General features: G+C 39.1%; 1 protein-coding gene across 1 annotated transcript in view; it reads right to left on the minus strand.

Moving 5' to 3' along the window:
* LOC137639975 (RING finger protein 145-like) overlaps window positions 1–10,985 on the minus strand; it is a 50,329-nt gene extending 39,344 nt beyond the window's left edge. Inside the window, exons 1-2 of the mRNA XM_068372308.1 lie at window positions 10,849–10,985; window positions 1,441–1,611 (exon numbers count right to left, since the gene is read on the minus strand). Coding sequence (XP_068228409.1) covers window positions 1,441–1,611; window positions 10,849–10,879 — 202 coding nt within the window. The 5' untranslated portion in view covers window positions 10,880–10,985. The remainder of the gene's footprint in view (window positions 1–1,440; window positions 1,612–10,848) is intronic.
* Window positions 10,986–16,765: the final 5,780 nt, after the last annotated feature.

Consider the following 16,765-nt stretch of genomic DNA (forward strand, 5'->3'; position numbering starts at 1 on the left):
TTTAAAATTTTATCTTGAATTGTTCTCAACTGATAGATGTTTTAACGAAAGGTTAGTACATTTTCTTACATATGAGTTCCTTTCCTAAAGAGGTGTAAAGTATACAGAAACTTATTTTGGTAGGATGTCAAAATAAAGTGGTCTTGACAAAGGAAAAATCTAGTTTAGAGGTGCTGTGTGGTCACCAGCGGCCTTTACGTCAAAGGTTAGAACAGGGAATACAATGTGATATAAAAGACCAGTTAAATATTTTCCCCACTGCTATAGGGCTAGTGCTTCAATGTGAAAAACATCGACAGGGCTAGTGCTTTAATGTGAAAAACACCGACTGTTTGTATAAGGGCGACCTTTAAGTCCAGGTGCTATTCAACTCAATTCTCTTGCTTGACAGTACACTCAGGCACACTATTCTATCTAATTCTTTATTTCCTTTCCTCACTGGGCTACTTTCCCTATTGGAGTCCCTGTGCAAATAGCATTCTACTTATTCATCTGGTTTGTAGCTTAGCTAATAATCATATGTCAGCAAAAACTTTGGGCCTAGAGGCAGGAGGGTATTACCTTTGATAGAGAAAGATAATTCTCGTGTCACACTCCAAAGAACTCTATCAGGAAAGTGCAGAGGTCTCCTTCTTCTTACTTCCTACAACGGAGGAAGCAGAGCTTGCAGCAGCATTTGAACCTGAAGAAGGGAGGAAGGAGCCAGAGAGCTTCTTGGGTATCAGTTTGGGCATGTCCAAAACTGAGTCCAAAGACCCTTCTTCGACTTCTTCTGCTTCTTAGCGAACTCAGATCATTCTCTAAACTCAGATCACAGGAATTTATGCAAACAAGAATGGCCTCATACAGCAGCTACAAAGTTGATGGGGGTTGACTTCAAGCTTCCTTATGTACTGGCCACATCCTTTACCACGTTTTCTGGGACACAGCAGTATGTTTGACCAAGGCACCCACATCAACAACTGCAATCAAAGCACACAATCTGTAAAGAGAAAGTAGACCAATCATGAATTTCCCACAAGAGCGCCAGGAAGTATGTCTGTACTCTTCGGTGGCCAGAGTCAAAGTAAGGGTTAGTGCTACGTGTTGGGTGAGCCAGCTGTGTTTACCTAGTTGGAAGCTTAACGGCCGTTTTTCAACTTTGGCGATGTCATACTCCCATTAATGGTCGAAGGTTTGTGTTTCGTTTAGGAACAAATAAAGATTAGCGAATGTAACCAATTTTACCTGAAAACTGCCTTCTGTAATGATCAAAGCTCATAAGAGTTAGGATTGTTTTATCAAAAAAGAATGAATAATACTTCTATTATTATAAACATATTAAAAGTAGTACTGTACTGTATATCTTGAACTAATAATGCTAATATTTGTGAATTTGAGTACAGTATAGACCAAGAAATAAGCTTATAATCAACGGCAAATTATTGAGTTATCACTTACCAAAAATGGCAAACCCTGAAGAAACAACATCAGGCCAAGCAAAAGATCGAGGAATACAATTGTTGACATCATTCTGATACCAATAATCCAGGATGAAGTAACCTGGCACTCTCAGGATGAGAGTTGCAATGGCTTCAAATTGTTCATCTCTAAGTTTCCATCGGCTTGAAGCTGGAAAAGTAAGAATCAAACATTATAAAAAGAAGTAATGAATAGTGCATGTCAAAATATACAGTTAACTTCACAACTTGAAAAACACTTTTGTGCTTTACTGTATATCATAAAATATTGTGAGCATAGTAGTACTGTACAGTAATACCTTGGTTGACAAATACTGTAACTCAGAATACAAGCATTAAAATTCAAATATTTCCCTCTGTATTTGTATTTTTTTTGGAAAAATACTAAAGAGGCTATTATGCAATGGATCTCAAACCATGCTGTGTCTATGTGATTTTTATGCCATTTTATCCCCCACACTCTAACCTCGACTTTCATTCTCTCAACAGCACTCGTACCAGCATCACCTCACTTTACCTTGCGAGTGTCTTTGGCAGTGTTCTTTTGTAAAGTTGTGACCACAAGTTCATTATAGAATTGATTTCTATTGTTCATGTCAAGTTAACAATATCATCAGTATAGTAAAGCATCTACATAATGGCCCCCAAGATGATCAAGAACTTTGGCAAGATGATAACATTACTTATAAAAAAAAAAAAAAAAATATTGAGATGCACAATCAGAGTACGTGTGTGGAAGCCTTGGCAAAAATGTAAAATTGTAAAATATTGACAATTTGTATAATTTTGAAGAACGAAGAAATGAAAAGCAACTGTTGCTGTGAAAGGGGTGTTTACATTTACGAAACAGGAACGTTAGATATCGCAGAATGCGAATCATGTTCGAATGGGCCCAAGCTGAGACCAGTGTGAACACTTGGGAAGTGGTAGACAGTCTGAGGCATAAGACTGTGAACTGGTACCCCGATTTCCTGTTGGATGAAGCGGAAATACTTTCTGCCGAAACGATGGATTGGCATTTGAAAATATGTGTCTTTCAGATCAACATAGAGCATGAAGTTTTCCTTTCTAATGGCAGCACAAACTGTGCTCGCTGTCTTCATTCTGAATGGTGTTTGTAAAATAAATTTGTTCAGGGGATTTTATTGGAAGCCTCTATCGCTAGAGTCACTGATTTCCGATAAAAAATAAGGTACAATTTGTTCTAAGCGTATCAAAACATGAACTATATTTTTAACTTTGAAATACAACCGTGATTGAAACTAAAAAGGTACCTCTTATATGAATAAAAATATTAAATGTAATTTTATGTTACAGACCTTTCTAACCTAAAATTTACCCCCTTAGGGCTATTACCGATAAACCTAGATATTTGCACGCTTTGTCGTAACCAAAGTGAAATATGGTTTTCCAGATATATTTTACAGTTTCAGAGGACTGTCCTGGAAATTCATAGTTTGAGAGTATAAATATATTTTCTGTAAATCCAAAGCTTAACAATTTTCAGTCAAAAAAACTTATTAAAACCATCCAAAACACATAGAAATCGGTATGAAAAACCATACATATTTCACCAGGCCAATATCAAAACATCATGTGACCTAGTCATTGTTATTTTAATAACATTTCTAAGGTGAATGTAGTTCGTTGGGACAGGTGTAAATTTTCTTATTACTTGAATCTATTTTCTTTATGGAGAAGTTGTTGCTTATTTTCATCTGATTACGATAATTAAAAATGTTATTTTCATTAGTAAAATAAATTTTTGAATATACTTACCCGATGATCATGTAGCTGTCAACTCTGTTGCCCGACAGAAATCTACAGTCGGGATACGCCAGCGATCGCTATACAGGTGGGGGTGTACACAACAGCGCCATCTGTGAGTAGGTACTCAAGTACAGTACTTCTTGTCAACAAGAACTCAATTTTCTCCTCGGTCCACTGGTTCTCTATGGGGAGGAAGGGCGGGTCCTTAAATTCATGATCATCGGGTAAGTATATTCAAAAATTTATTTTACTAATGAAAATAACATTTTTCAATATTAATCTTACCCGATGATCATGTAGCTGATTCACACCCAGGGTGGTGGGTGGAGACCAGCATACATGTTAACAAAGAAGCTAAGTATCCCGTATCTTATTTTAGCCGTTATTCAAAATAACAAACATAAAATAAATAAGTACCTGGTAAGGAAGTCGACTTGAACCATTACTCTGCCTTTTTAAGTACGTCTTCCTTACTGAGCCTAGCGATCCTCTTAGGATGCTGAGCGACTCCTAGGTGCTGAAGTATGAAGGGCTGCAACCCATACTAAAGGACCTCATCACAACCTCTAATCTAGGCGCTTCTCAAGAAAGAATTTGACCACCCGCCAAATCAACCAGGATGCGGAAGGCTTCTTAGCCTTCCGGACAACCCAGAAATATTTCAAGAGAAAGATTAAAAAGGTTCTGGAATTAGGGAATTGTAGTGGTGGAGCCCCCACCACTACTGCACTCGTTGCTACGAATGGTCCCAGAGTGTAGCAGTTCTCGTAAAGAGACTGGACATTCTTAAGATAAAAGACGCGAACACTGATTAGCTTTTCCAAAAGGTTGCGTCGAAAATATTTTGCAGAGATCTATTTTATTAAAAGGTCACGGAAGTTGTGATAGCTCTAACTTCGTGTGTCCTTACCTTCAGCCAAGCTTGGTCTTCCTCATTCAGATGGGAATGAGCTTCTCGTATTAACAGTCTGAAAATAATAGGATAAAGAATTCTCTGACATAGGCAAAGATGAATTCTTAACTGAACACCATAAAGCTTCAGACGGGCCTCGTAAAGGTTTTTAAAATAGAACTTAAGAGCTCTACAGGACATAATACTCTTTCTAGTTCATTTCCAACCATACGATAAGTTTGGAATAACGAACGATATTGGTCAAGGCCGAGAAGGCAGCTCGTGTTTGGCTAGAAAACCAAGATGTAGAACATGTAGCCGTTTCGGATGAAAATCCGATGTTCTTGCTGAAGGCATGAATCTCACTGACTCTTTTAGCTATGGTTAAGCATATCAGGAAAAGAGTCTTAAAGGTGAGATCTTTCAGGGAGGCTGATTGAAGTGGTTCGAACCTGTCTAACATAAGGAATCTTAGAACCACGTCTAAATTCCAACCAGGTGTAACCAAACGACGCTCCTTCGTGGTCTCAAAAGACTTAAGGAGGTCCTGTAGATCTTTATTGTTGGAAAGATCTAAGCCTCTGTGACGGAAGACTGATGCCAACATGCTTCTGTAACCCTTGAAAGTGGGAGCTGAAAGAGATCGCTCTTTTCTCAGATATAAGAGGAAGTCAGCTATTTGAGTTACAGAGGTACTGGTCGAGGATACGGATACTGACTTGCACCAGTTTAGGAAGATTTCCCACTTCGATTGGCAGACTCTAAGGGTGGATGTTCTCCTTGCTCTAACAATCGCTCTGGTTGCCTCCTTCGAAAAACCTCTAGTTCTCGAGAGTCTTTCGATACTCTGAAGGCAGTGAGACGAAGAGCGTGGAGGCCTTGGAGTACCTTCTTACGCGTGGCAGACGTAGCAGGTCCACCCTTAGGGGAAGAGTTCTGGGAACGTCTACTAGCCATCGAAGTACCTCGGTAAGTTATTCTCTCACGGGCCAGAGGGAAGCAACTAGTGTCAACTTTGTCCCATCGTGAGAGGCGAACTTCTGCAGTACCTTGTTGACAATCTAGAACGGAGGGAATGCATATAGATCTAGATGAGACCAATCTAGTAGAAAGGCATCTAAAAGAACCACTGCTGGGTCCGGGATAGGTGAGCAACGTATTGAGAGCCTCTTGGACATCGAGGTTGCGAAGAGATCTATGGTTGGCTGGCCCCAGGTGACCCAAAGTCTCTTGCATACATCTCTGTGGAGGGTCCAATATGTTGGAATTATTGTCCCTTCCTACTGAGACAAACTGCTAAGACATTCAAGTTGCCTTGGAAGAAATTTGTTACTAGTGAAAAGTCTAGACCTGTTGAACAGGAGAGGAGGTCACTAGCGAACTCGCACCATGTCAGAGAGTAGGTCCCTCCTTGCTAGGAGATGAACATCAAAGCAGGGAGTTGTCCGTGTTGACCTCCATTACTTTGTCTTGAAGGAGAGACCTGAAGCTTTTCCAGGTCAGACGTACTGCCAGAAGCTTCTTGCAGTTAAAATGCATTGTCCTTTGACTCGAGTTCCATAATCCCGAGCATTCCCTACCGCCTAAGGTCGCACCCCAGCCTACGTCCGATGCGTCTGAGAAGAGAACGTGGTTGGGAGTCTGAACAGTCAGGGGAAGACCCTATAAAAGGTTGATAAAGTCCTTTCCTCAGGTTAGACCAGACTTATCTTCCGGAAACCGGGATCGAGACCGCTTCTAGCGTCTTGTCCTTTTCCAGTGAAGAGCTAGATGAAACCGAAGAGGACGGAGGTGTAGTCTTCCAGGTGAAACCAATTGCACCACGGATGACAGTGTCCTAACCAGACTCATCCACAGCCTGACAGGGCCGTATTCCTTCTTCAGTATCTTCTGGATGGATAGCAGGGCTGGGGATTGATCTTCTTGTTCAGCCATGTCCTCATCAGAGGGTTCCTCATCCGAAACTGATGAGGAAACGGCAACGGAGTGGGCAACGTCTGACTCGCTGAATCCGGTCGCACTGGTGGATGCGTGACGGAGCCGGACACAAGATCATGGTACTGCTGCACAGTCTGTGAACTGTCAACCATGGGGATGCGAGGAAGTACAGCGACAACCCGAAACTGTCTAGACTGTCTGGGTAGTACAGACAACCCCTTATCGGGTTGCTGAGGTTGCCGCACTGCGTCACAACAAGTCACCTCTGCTGGTTGTTGAACGTCTTCCCAGTGACACACTGAACGTCCACAACCACCTCCGAGAGTAGCTTAACATCAACGTGCGACTGGCAACCCACACTGGGTCGCACCGGTGGAGGAACCATCTCAACTGGCGGACGTGAGTAGGATACCTCAGCGTCAACAGGGCGTACAACCAACCGGTAGGAAGGTCGTTGGCAAGAAGGTTCTTCTCCGTAAAAAATCCTCTATCAAGGACTAAGCTTGGACTGTATGTCTTGCAACAAAGCCCAAGGTCTATGGGAGCAGGTGTGGCAACAGACGGGGTTAGCGACTGAACCGGAACCATTTACCCTCCCTGGAAGCATGTTATGCTTAAATTAAAGTCCATAGGAGGCTAAGCAGCTTAAGGCTCCTCTCCAAATGACAGAGTCCTCAAGGGAATATCAGAAGGAGGGAGAACAGCACTTTCTCATCTACAGGAACCATATCCGAGAAAAGCTAGGTTCTCTCAGTGAGGGTTTCACTGGTGCAAAAGCAGCAGACCAGAAGGCAACGTTATGAAACTGCTTGACAGTCTGTGAACTGTCAAAAACTGAACTGTCAACCACAACAGGAGCGTGAGGACATACAGCACTGGTGTATAAGTAGCAGACCAGAAGGCAACGTCATGATAACTGTTTGACAGTCTGTGAGTTGGCAACAACCAAAGTTGTGTGGGGAAGCCTCAACTCCTGACTGACTAGTTTGCTGCGGGCGAGTGGCGGTAACCACAGTGTGTTGCGGAGGCTGACACACCGTGTCAAAACACGGCAGCTTGTGGTAGCTCACGCACGGCAACGGAGTGCTCTGTGTGTGGGAGTCATCATACATCTGGCAGGGTTGACTGTGCATGGGTGGAGGAGCTCTCACAACAAGAGTGTGAGAGCAGGAAGCCATGCCGGGCGCACAACCGTGGGAGGTGTAGGCCCACGGGTGCATCGTCAACCTTCTCCGCAGTCGGAGTGTGGGAGCTGGCAACAACAAAAGCAGAGTGCTGGTGCGTGGGAGGGGCTGCGGTGGGTTGCGGAGCATGCTGAAAGGTATGCGGAGCATGCTGTATGGTATGCGGAGCATGCCGCATGGGTTGCGGAGAATGCCGCATAGAGCTGGAACCCGGCAGCTCTACAGCACCTTCCCACTGCTGATGCGGTAGCTCACGCATGTCAACGGATGGTGCAGCAAGAACATGCGTCTGGCAGGGTGGACTGCGCATCGGAGGTGGAGCTCTCACAGGTGGAGTGTGGGAGCAGGCAGCCGCAGTATCTGCTGAGCGTACAACCTCGGCGGGTTGTAGGTTAACAGGTGCATTGTCAACCTTCCAGCACGATACTCCTGCATGAAGGAGCAAGCTGAGACTGTATAGTCTGCAGCATGGACCACTAGGGTCTATGAAAGACAATAACAAACGGAGCTACTGTCCGTTGTGACTGAGGGTCTAAAACAGCTGGTGCGGCAACAGACGGAGTTACTGCCTGTTGCGGTACCACCTTGCCTCTCTTGGGAGGTGTGCAGTTGTCGTACTGCAGCGAGTCCGAACTGACCCAGTGGCTACACCTAGGCCGTTGGACTTGCGCGGAAGGGACCGACTTGCACTTAAAAGCTGCAAGATTTGGTCCATGGTTTCTGCGAGAAACCTCTTCCGCAGACGAGGAATAAATGGGCTCTCTCGTCTTTGTGTGGGTGGGGTGATCACGTCGGCAACGTGTGTAGATACACCCGAAACCACGGAGGGAAACGTTTGTTCGTCGATCAAGACCTGTGGAACCCATAAGTCCTTCGACATTACTTCTCCCCTGGGCTTGGGAGCTTGTAAGAGGTATCGGACAAGGTGAACAACTGGCACGAACAAACGAACCCTCGAACGCAACACTGTAACACTTTGCGCATATCACTTTATCACTTTTGATTTTCTGTTTGCACTTATTTCACTGAACTCGAAACTTTAAGTGGTTTGTACCTGAAACACGCAATCCTATCCTTCATTAAAAGGTAGTAATTGCGAAAACAGTTTTACAATGTAACAGAAAAACATAATGAAAGATAAAGAATTCAGTGGCTGGAAAAGAGACTAAACACTAGATCAAATAAACTACGTTTAAAATCTCTCACCGCATAAAGCCTGGGAACAAGAATAAAACTCTAGAAACGTTTTACCTTCTTCCCCTATAGCGACTAGGGAGAAGAGCAAAAAACGAGAACAACGTTACCCGCTTGAACGAAACGTTTATCCTCCTCTCTCTCCCTCCGTCTCCATCTCTCTCTCTCTCTCTCTTGACTTAGAACCTGAGAGATGAGCCCAATTATATATCGTTAAAACATATTATTTGTTAAAGGAAAAAAACTGAAAGGTTTCCCAAATAAAAAGTTCCTTTATTAGAATTAAAACCATTTAAGCTAAGAAAGAATGAACGAAACGCTAGAATCGGTTTACTCTTACTGCAACGTGAAACCGTGAAATACTCTCTCTCTATCGTAACGATAGAGCGCAAGTTGAACGTTCTGAACGTCAACAACTGCGGAGACTAAACTAAACGTTAGTTCAACTTTGAAAACAGTACGAGACTATCAAAGAAATTCTTTCAAAAACATTAAAATTAAAATAGCATAAATTCTTAACAGGAAAAACGATATGACGGGCTCAATGTTAATTAACTTCGGTTCCAAGTAAGGACCGCCTACTATTTGGAAAGGTCGCATATAAACAAACATAAAAATTAATTTTTATAAGTTTATAATAAATGGAAAGTTAATCGAAGAGGCCTATAAATGGCGGAGAGATATAAAATAAATCTAAAACTTTGTTAAGCAAAATTACCAAAAACCTAAACACACTTCCGTCTAAGGGAAGGGTGGGTCATTAAAAGTGAAAGAGAGTCTATACTCTCTTCGACACCAACACTTCCGTCTAAGGGAAGGGTCGGCCATTTAAAAGTGAAAGAGAGTCCATACTCTCTTCGTCACCATAATTAAATCTATCCAAAACGAGTTCAAGTTTTGAAATGAAGATAAAACCCCTGCATAGCGAAAGCTCAAAACTGGAATAGTGTACTTCACCAAAAAGTTGTGAAAACAAATCCAGTTAGGGACGGCGTATTAGTAGGTCTTGCCGGTGGCACGACAGAGGAAAAAATTGAGTTCTTGTTGACAAGAAGTACTTGAGTACCTACTCACAGATGGCGCTGTTGTGTACACCCCCACCTGTATAGCGATCGCTGGCGTATCCCGACCGTAGATTTCTGTCGGGCAACAGAGTTGACAGCTACATGATCATCGGGTAAGATTAATATTGAAAACTTAATTTTATGACTTTCGATATATTATGATCTAGTGTTACCTTGCTGGGGGAGCAAATACAGTATTGAGACCGAGTTTTACGGTAAGCTAAGAATACAGCGGTCTCAGAGGGGTCACGGGCGGGCATAGGTCCCCCCGTAGGTAAAGGAATGGCTTCTAGGTTAGGTTAGGGGGAAAACCTTTGGATAGATGATGTTCTTGTATTTGTTTCCCTTATAAAATGCTGAATTACGATAACAAGAACTTAAAATTATGATTTACATTATACAGTATTATAATCTAATGTTACCTAACCTTGCCAGGGAAACAAACACAGTCTTGAGACATAGCTTTAGGGTAAGCCAAGAACCAGGCAATCTAAGAGGGGTTGCGGGGGAGGGAGGGGGGCGTACCCCCCAGTAAGTAAGTAGGTAAGAATACGGCTTCTAGGGTAGGTTAGGTGGATTTCCCGAGGTGTATGCATGATAGCGGCCACCTGTATGTATGATTATGTCTGACTTTGAATACGGCAATGTAAGGGAGGGGTAGCAGGGGGCGTTAGCCCCCCGTTAGGAAAGTGGGTAAAGACATGGCTTGTAGGTTAGGTTAGGTCGCAAACTTAGGTTAGTTGATGTCCATTGTTTAAGCGCGCTGCAGGAACTGGCCGCTGATATACAAAGGCTCCTGTTTCCCTTTTAAAATGTGGTTTTTCAGTCATAACTTGATATTTTACACCCTTTCAGTCCCAACGAACTGAAAAAGGCTGTTTTTACCATTAAAGTTTTCTCTCTCCGTAACTATAATAAAACCGTTTCTCCACCTAACCCGACTTACATTAAAGGTGTCCGTAGTCCCCTTGCAAACACCTTTAGGTGTCGTAGATAGTACACAGTGATGTGTACATCCATTAATATGGAAATTTTGAGAAGGAAAAGGCATTATTTTTATAGAAAATGTGGCAAAATAAGAAACTAGTTTAGCCTTGAAACTATATTATTCTTAACCATATCAAGAACACTTAACACTAAGCTATTTTTTAGTATTTTTTTCAGACTAGTGAACAAAACTATACTATATTATTCTTAACCCTAACAAGAACACTTTAGGCTATTTTAAAGTATTTTTTCAGACTTGTGACCAAATGACAGCATACTATTGTTTGCTACTATTGAAAGAAAGGTTTTAGCCCCTTATAGCCATAAAAGTTGTTTCTTAAAAAAAGAAAAAAATTTACCTCTTAAACGTTGCCTTATGTTGTAATCCATGATAGATTTGCTTCAGAGAAAAACTAGTTTCATTTTAAACATATAAACTGTAGTAAGGGCAAGACGTCACTCGTCCTGCAACCGAAATAGCGTCTGTTACCTTGACAACAAACTGCAGGGTTACCAGATTAGTTCAACTGGATTATCGTACATGAGCCTTAAAATTGTCGTTTTTTCAACCAAAATTATCGTACAGAGTTTCAATATAATTATTAAGGAGTCTATGATTGACTTATTTCAAAATATTTTAGTAAAATTGTTTAATTAAACACACATACCACACATATGTATATACCTAAGGTATGTATCGTACATCGTACTGGACCTAAAATAATCGTACATGTACGATAATTATCGTATGATGGCATCCCTGATAAGGAGAATGTTTTGGGAACGTCAGGTTAGAGTTCAGGGTCGAAGAAGAGCCTTTGTAACGGAACCCCTAAAAATCTAAGAATTTCTGTTTTATCCTTTTTTTTATATTGTTTTGCCTTTTTATTATGATTATTATTACTTGATAAGATACAACCCTAGTTGGGAAAGCAGGGTGCTATGAGCCCAGGGGCTCCAAAAGGGAAAATAGCCCGATGAGGAAAGTAACAAGGAAAAATGAAATATTTTAAGAACAGTAACATTAGAATAAATATTCCCTATATAAACTAAAAAAAAAAAAACTTTAACAAAACAAGAGGAAGATAGATTATATAGAATATTGTGCCCAATTGTATCCTCAAGCAAGAGAACTCTACCCCAAGATAGTAGAAGACCTTGGTACAGAGGCTATGCCACTATTATTATTATTATTATTATTATTATTATTATTATTATTATTATTATTATTATTATTACTTGATAAGATACAACCCTAATTGGGAAAGCAGGGTGCTATGAGCCCAGGGGCTCCAACAGGGAAAATAGCCCAGTGAGGAAATGAAACAAGGAAAAATAGAATATTTTGAGAACAGTAACAACATTAGAATAAATATATCCTATATAAACTAAAAAAAACTAACAAAACAAGAGGAAGATAAGTTATATAAAATATTGTGCCCTAGTGTACCCTCAAGCAAGAGAACTCTACCCCAAGACAGTGGAAGACCATGGTACAGGGGCCATGACACTATTATTATTATTATTACTGTTAAATGCCAAGCTACAACCCTAGTTGGAAAAGCAGGGTGCTATAAGCCCAGGGGCTCCAAAAGTGAAAATAGCCCTCATGAGGAAAGGAATCAAGGAAAAATAGAATATTTTAAGAACAGTAACAACATTAGAATAAATATTTCCTATATAAACTAAAAAAACTAACAAAACAAGAGGAAGATAAGTTATATAAAATATTGCGCCCTAGTGTACCCTCAAGCAAGAGAACTCTACCCCAAGACAGTGGAAGACCATGGTACAGAGGCCATGACACTATTATTATTATTATTATTATTATTATTATTATTATTATTATTATTATTATTATTATTATTATTATTACTGTTAAATGCTAAGCTACAACTCTAATTGGAAAAGAAGGATACTATAAGCCCAAGGCCCAAACAGAGAAAATAGCCAATCAAGGAAAGGAAACAAGGAAAAATAAAATATCTTAAGAATAGAACAACATTAAAATAAATATTTCCTATATAAATTGTAAATAGAAAAAAAGAAGAGAAAATAGATTGAATAGTAAGCCCGAGTGTACCCTCAAGCAAGAGAACTCTACCCCAAGAGAGAGGAAGACCATGGTACAGAGGCTATAGCACTACCCAAAACTAGAGAACAATGGTTTGATTTTGGAGTGTCCTTCTCCTAGAAGAACTGCTTACCATAGCTAAAGAGTCTCAGTGTTGTCAGATGTATGAGGAGAGAGGAGAATCTGTAAAGAATAGGCCAGAGTATTTGGTGTATGTGTAGGCAAAGGAAAAGTGAACCGAAATCAGAGAGAAGGATCCAATACAGTACTGTCAGGCCAGTCAAAGGACCCCATAACTCTCTAGTGGTAGTATCTTAACGGGTGGCTGGTGCCCTGCCCAACCTACCTACTTTCTTCTTTCCTGTATAAATTTTGCTGAATAAAAATATCTTAATATTTTCTGTCATTCTTTTCTATATTCCTGGCAAAATGACAAAAAAAAAATGGTTAAACCTTCCTCCTTTAAAGAAAAATTAAAATTTACACTTCCCCCTTTATTTCACTTTAAAATGCTTATTTTTAACATATTTGTTCTTGTTCTAAAATATACTACTGATGCAAATATATTGTCATATATTTGTTCTTTAAATTCTGTACATTCTGTCTCCTTCTGTAAATCCAGCTTGACACTCATTATCTTTCGCCTTTGTTCCTAGACGATTTTCTTTTTTTTTATCACAATTATGAATATCTTATATGGAATATTTTAATATAACTATAAGTCTTGTGTCTTTTGTTATTGGTCTTCTTTTCTTTTCAATAATTTTTGTTCTTGATCTCTTTTAAGTATTTTTTTCCTTCATCTAAGTCGTTTTGGGACATGTTAAGCTTAGAGAGAGAGAGAGAGAGAGAGAGAGAGAGAGAGAGAGAGAGAGAGAGAGAGAGAGAGAGAGAGAGAGAGAGAGGAGAGAGAGAGAGGAGAGAGAGAGAGAAAGAGAGAGAGAGAGAGAGAGGGTGTGCGTTTAAATTAGTTACTGCTATAGTTAGAACTTAAATCGTTTTCTATGTGCGCAATTTTTATCTGGTTTTCTATGAATGCAGAGCCAGTTTATTTACAATCAACATTGTTACGTAATTCCGACAACATTATGCCAAAGATTGCACATAGAAACAGCTTATCATTGATCAATAATATTACGCTTTGAGCTATATGCTTTAAATCGAGTAAATAAGAGTAAAAAAGGGAAAAAATTTACGCCAAAAAAGAAGCAGCGAATAATGCAGAGGGCGAGTATTGAATTTCTGCCAATTTTCTCACAATAAAATACCTTTTTAGAACCTCGTATAATAACACATCGTCATTCGCTGAACTGAACATCGAGTTAAGGGTGTTTTTTCCAGAACTCTCAAACGCCTTCCAATTCTAGACCAATTCATTCTTGGTTTACAGACACAAAATAGATATGTGGAAAAGAATATATTGACATTGGATTCACTGGAAGCAGAAATTTAGTAGTCAAAATCAAGGACCTGAAATAATTACTTCAAATTCAGTATTATTTCATCATAATTTATAGGTCGCCTTTTAAAACTTACTAAGAGCAAGTCTAGTTCAATAGCATAACTCCAAGATTCGAATATAAATTCAAATGAATGTTATAACTATGAAAGAGCTATTTAGAAACTCAAATTAATTTCATAACTATGAAAGAAGTTTGGAAATTCAAATGAAATTTATAACTATGGAAGAGCTATATAGAAATTCAAATTAGTTTTATAACTATTGAAAGAGCTGTTTGGAAATTAAAATTAATTCTATAACAGGGAAATGATGTCTAGAAATATGAGAATAATTGTGAGTGGAAGCTTTTAAATAGCGTATATATATATATATATATATATATATATATATATATATATATATATATATATATATATATGTATGTATAAATATATATATATATATATATATATATATATATATATATATATATATATATGTATATATATATATATATATATATATATATATATATATATATATATATATATATATATTTAAATATATATATATCCATATACCAAAGGCACTTCCCCCAATTTTGGGGGGTAGCCGACATCAACAAGAACAAAACAAAAAAGGGGACCTCTACTCTCTATGTTTCTCCAGCCTAACCAGGGACTCAGCCGAGTTCAGCTGGTACTGCTAGGGTGCCACAGCCCAACCTCCCACATTTCCACCACAGATGAAGCTTCATACTGCTGAGTCCCCTACTGCTGCTACCTCCGCGGTCATCTAAGGCACCGGAGGAAGCAGCAGGGCCTACCGGAACTGCGTCACAATCGCTCGCCATTCATTCCTATTTCTAGCACGCTCTCTTGCCTCTCTCACATCTATCCTCCTATCACCCAGAGCTTTCTTCACACCATCCATCCACCCAAACCTTGGCCTTCCTCTTGTACTTCTCCCATCAACTCTTGCATTCATCACCTTCTTTAGCAGACAGCCATTCTCCATTCTCTCAACATGGCCAAACCACCTCAACACATTCATATCCACTCTAGCCGCTAACTCATTTCTTACACCCGTTCTCGCCCTCACCACTTCGTTCCTGACCCTATCTACTCGAGATACACCAGCCATACTCCTCAGACACTTCATCTCAAACACATTCAATTTCTGTCTCTCCGTCACTTTCATTCCCCACAACTCCGATCCATACATCACAGTTGGTACAATCACTTTCTCATATAGAACTCTCTTTACATTCATGCCCAACCCTCTATTTTTTACTACTCCCTTAACTGCCCCCAACACTTTGCAACCTTCATTCACTCTCTGACGTACATCTGCTTCCACTCCACCATTTGCTGCAACAACAGACCCCAAGTACTTAAACTGATCCACCTCCTCAAGTAACTCTCCATTCAACATGACATTCAACCTTGCACCACCTTCCCTTCTCGTACATCTCATAACCTTACTCTTACCCACATTAACTCTCAACTTCCTTCTCTCACACACCCTTCCAAATTCTGTCACTAGTCGGTCAAGCTTCTCTTCTGTGTCTGCTACCAGTACAGTATCATCCGCAAACAACAACTGATTTACCTCCCATTCATGATCATTCACGTCTACCAGTTTTAATCCTCGTCCAAGCACTCGAGCATTCACCTCTCTCACCACTCCATCAACATACAAGTTAAACAACCACGGCGACATCACACATCCCTGTCTCAGCCCCACTCTCACCGGAAACCAATCGCTCACTTCATTTCCTATTCTAACACATGCTTTACTACCTTTGTAGAAACTTTTCACTGCTTGCAACAACCTTCCACCAACTCCATATAACCTCATCACATTCCACATTGCTTCCCTATCAACTCTATCATATGCTTTCTCCAGATCCATAAACGCAACATACACCTCCTTACCTTTTGCTAAATATTTCTCGCATATCTGCCTAACTGTAAAAATCTGATTCATACAACCCCTACCTCTTCTAAAACCCCCCTGTACTTCCCAGATTGCATTCTCTGTTTTATCCTTAATCCTATTAATCAGTACTCTACCATACACTTTTCCAACTACACTCAACTACATATATACATATAAATAAATATATATATATATATATATATATATATATATATATATATATATATGTATATATATATTTAAATATATATATACATATAAATATATATATATATATATATATATATATATATATATATATATATATATATATATATATATATATATATATACATACATATATATATATATATATATATATATATATATATATAAAATATATATTAAAAAATATACATATATATATATATATATATATATATATATATAAATATATATATAAATATATACATAAAAATATATATATATATATATATATATATATATATATATATATATATATATATATATATATATATATATATATATATATAAGACATCTGATTTATTAGCGCTTAAGTTGTCTGTTAGAGAAGGTTCTCAACTAACAAACATTCGACTTACAAACATTCGACTTACAAACATTCGACTTACAAACATTTGGGATACAAGCAAAAATCCAACTGATAATAACAAAGATAAGATAAAGAAATACCGTAATAGAACGATATCATTTAAAACAGTAAGCAAAATAATATTTATAATAACTTGATGTCTATTCAATATGAAACCTGACTATTTGTTGACCTTTGTAGCTGGAAATCATAGGCACGGAATTCAG

Source organism: Palaemon carinicauda, chromosome 4 (assembly GCF_036898095.1).
Source record: "Palaemon carinicauda isolate YSFRI2023 chromosome 4, ASM3689809v2, whole genome shotgun sequence".
In the NCBI taxonomy this organism is placed as follows: Eukaryota; Metazoa; Arthropoda; class Malacostraca; order Decapoda; family Palaemonidae; genus Palaemon; species Palaemon carinicauda.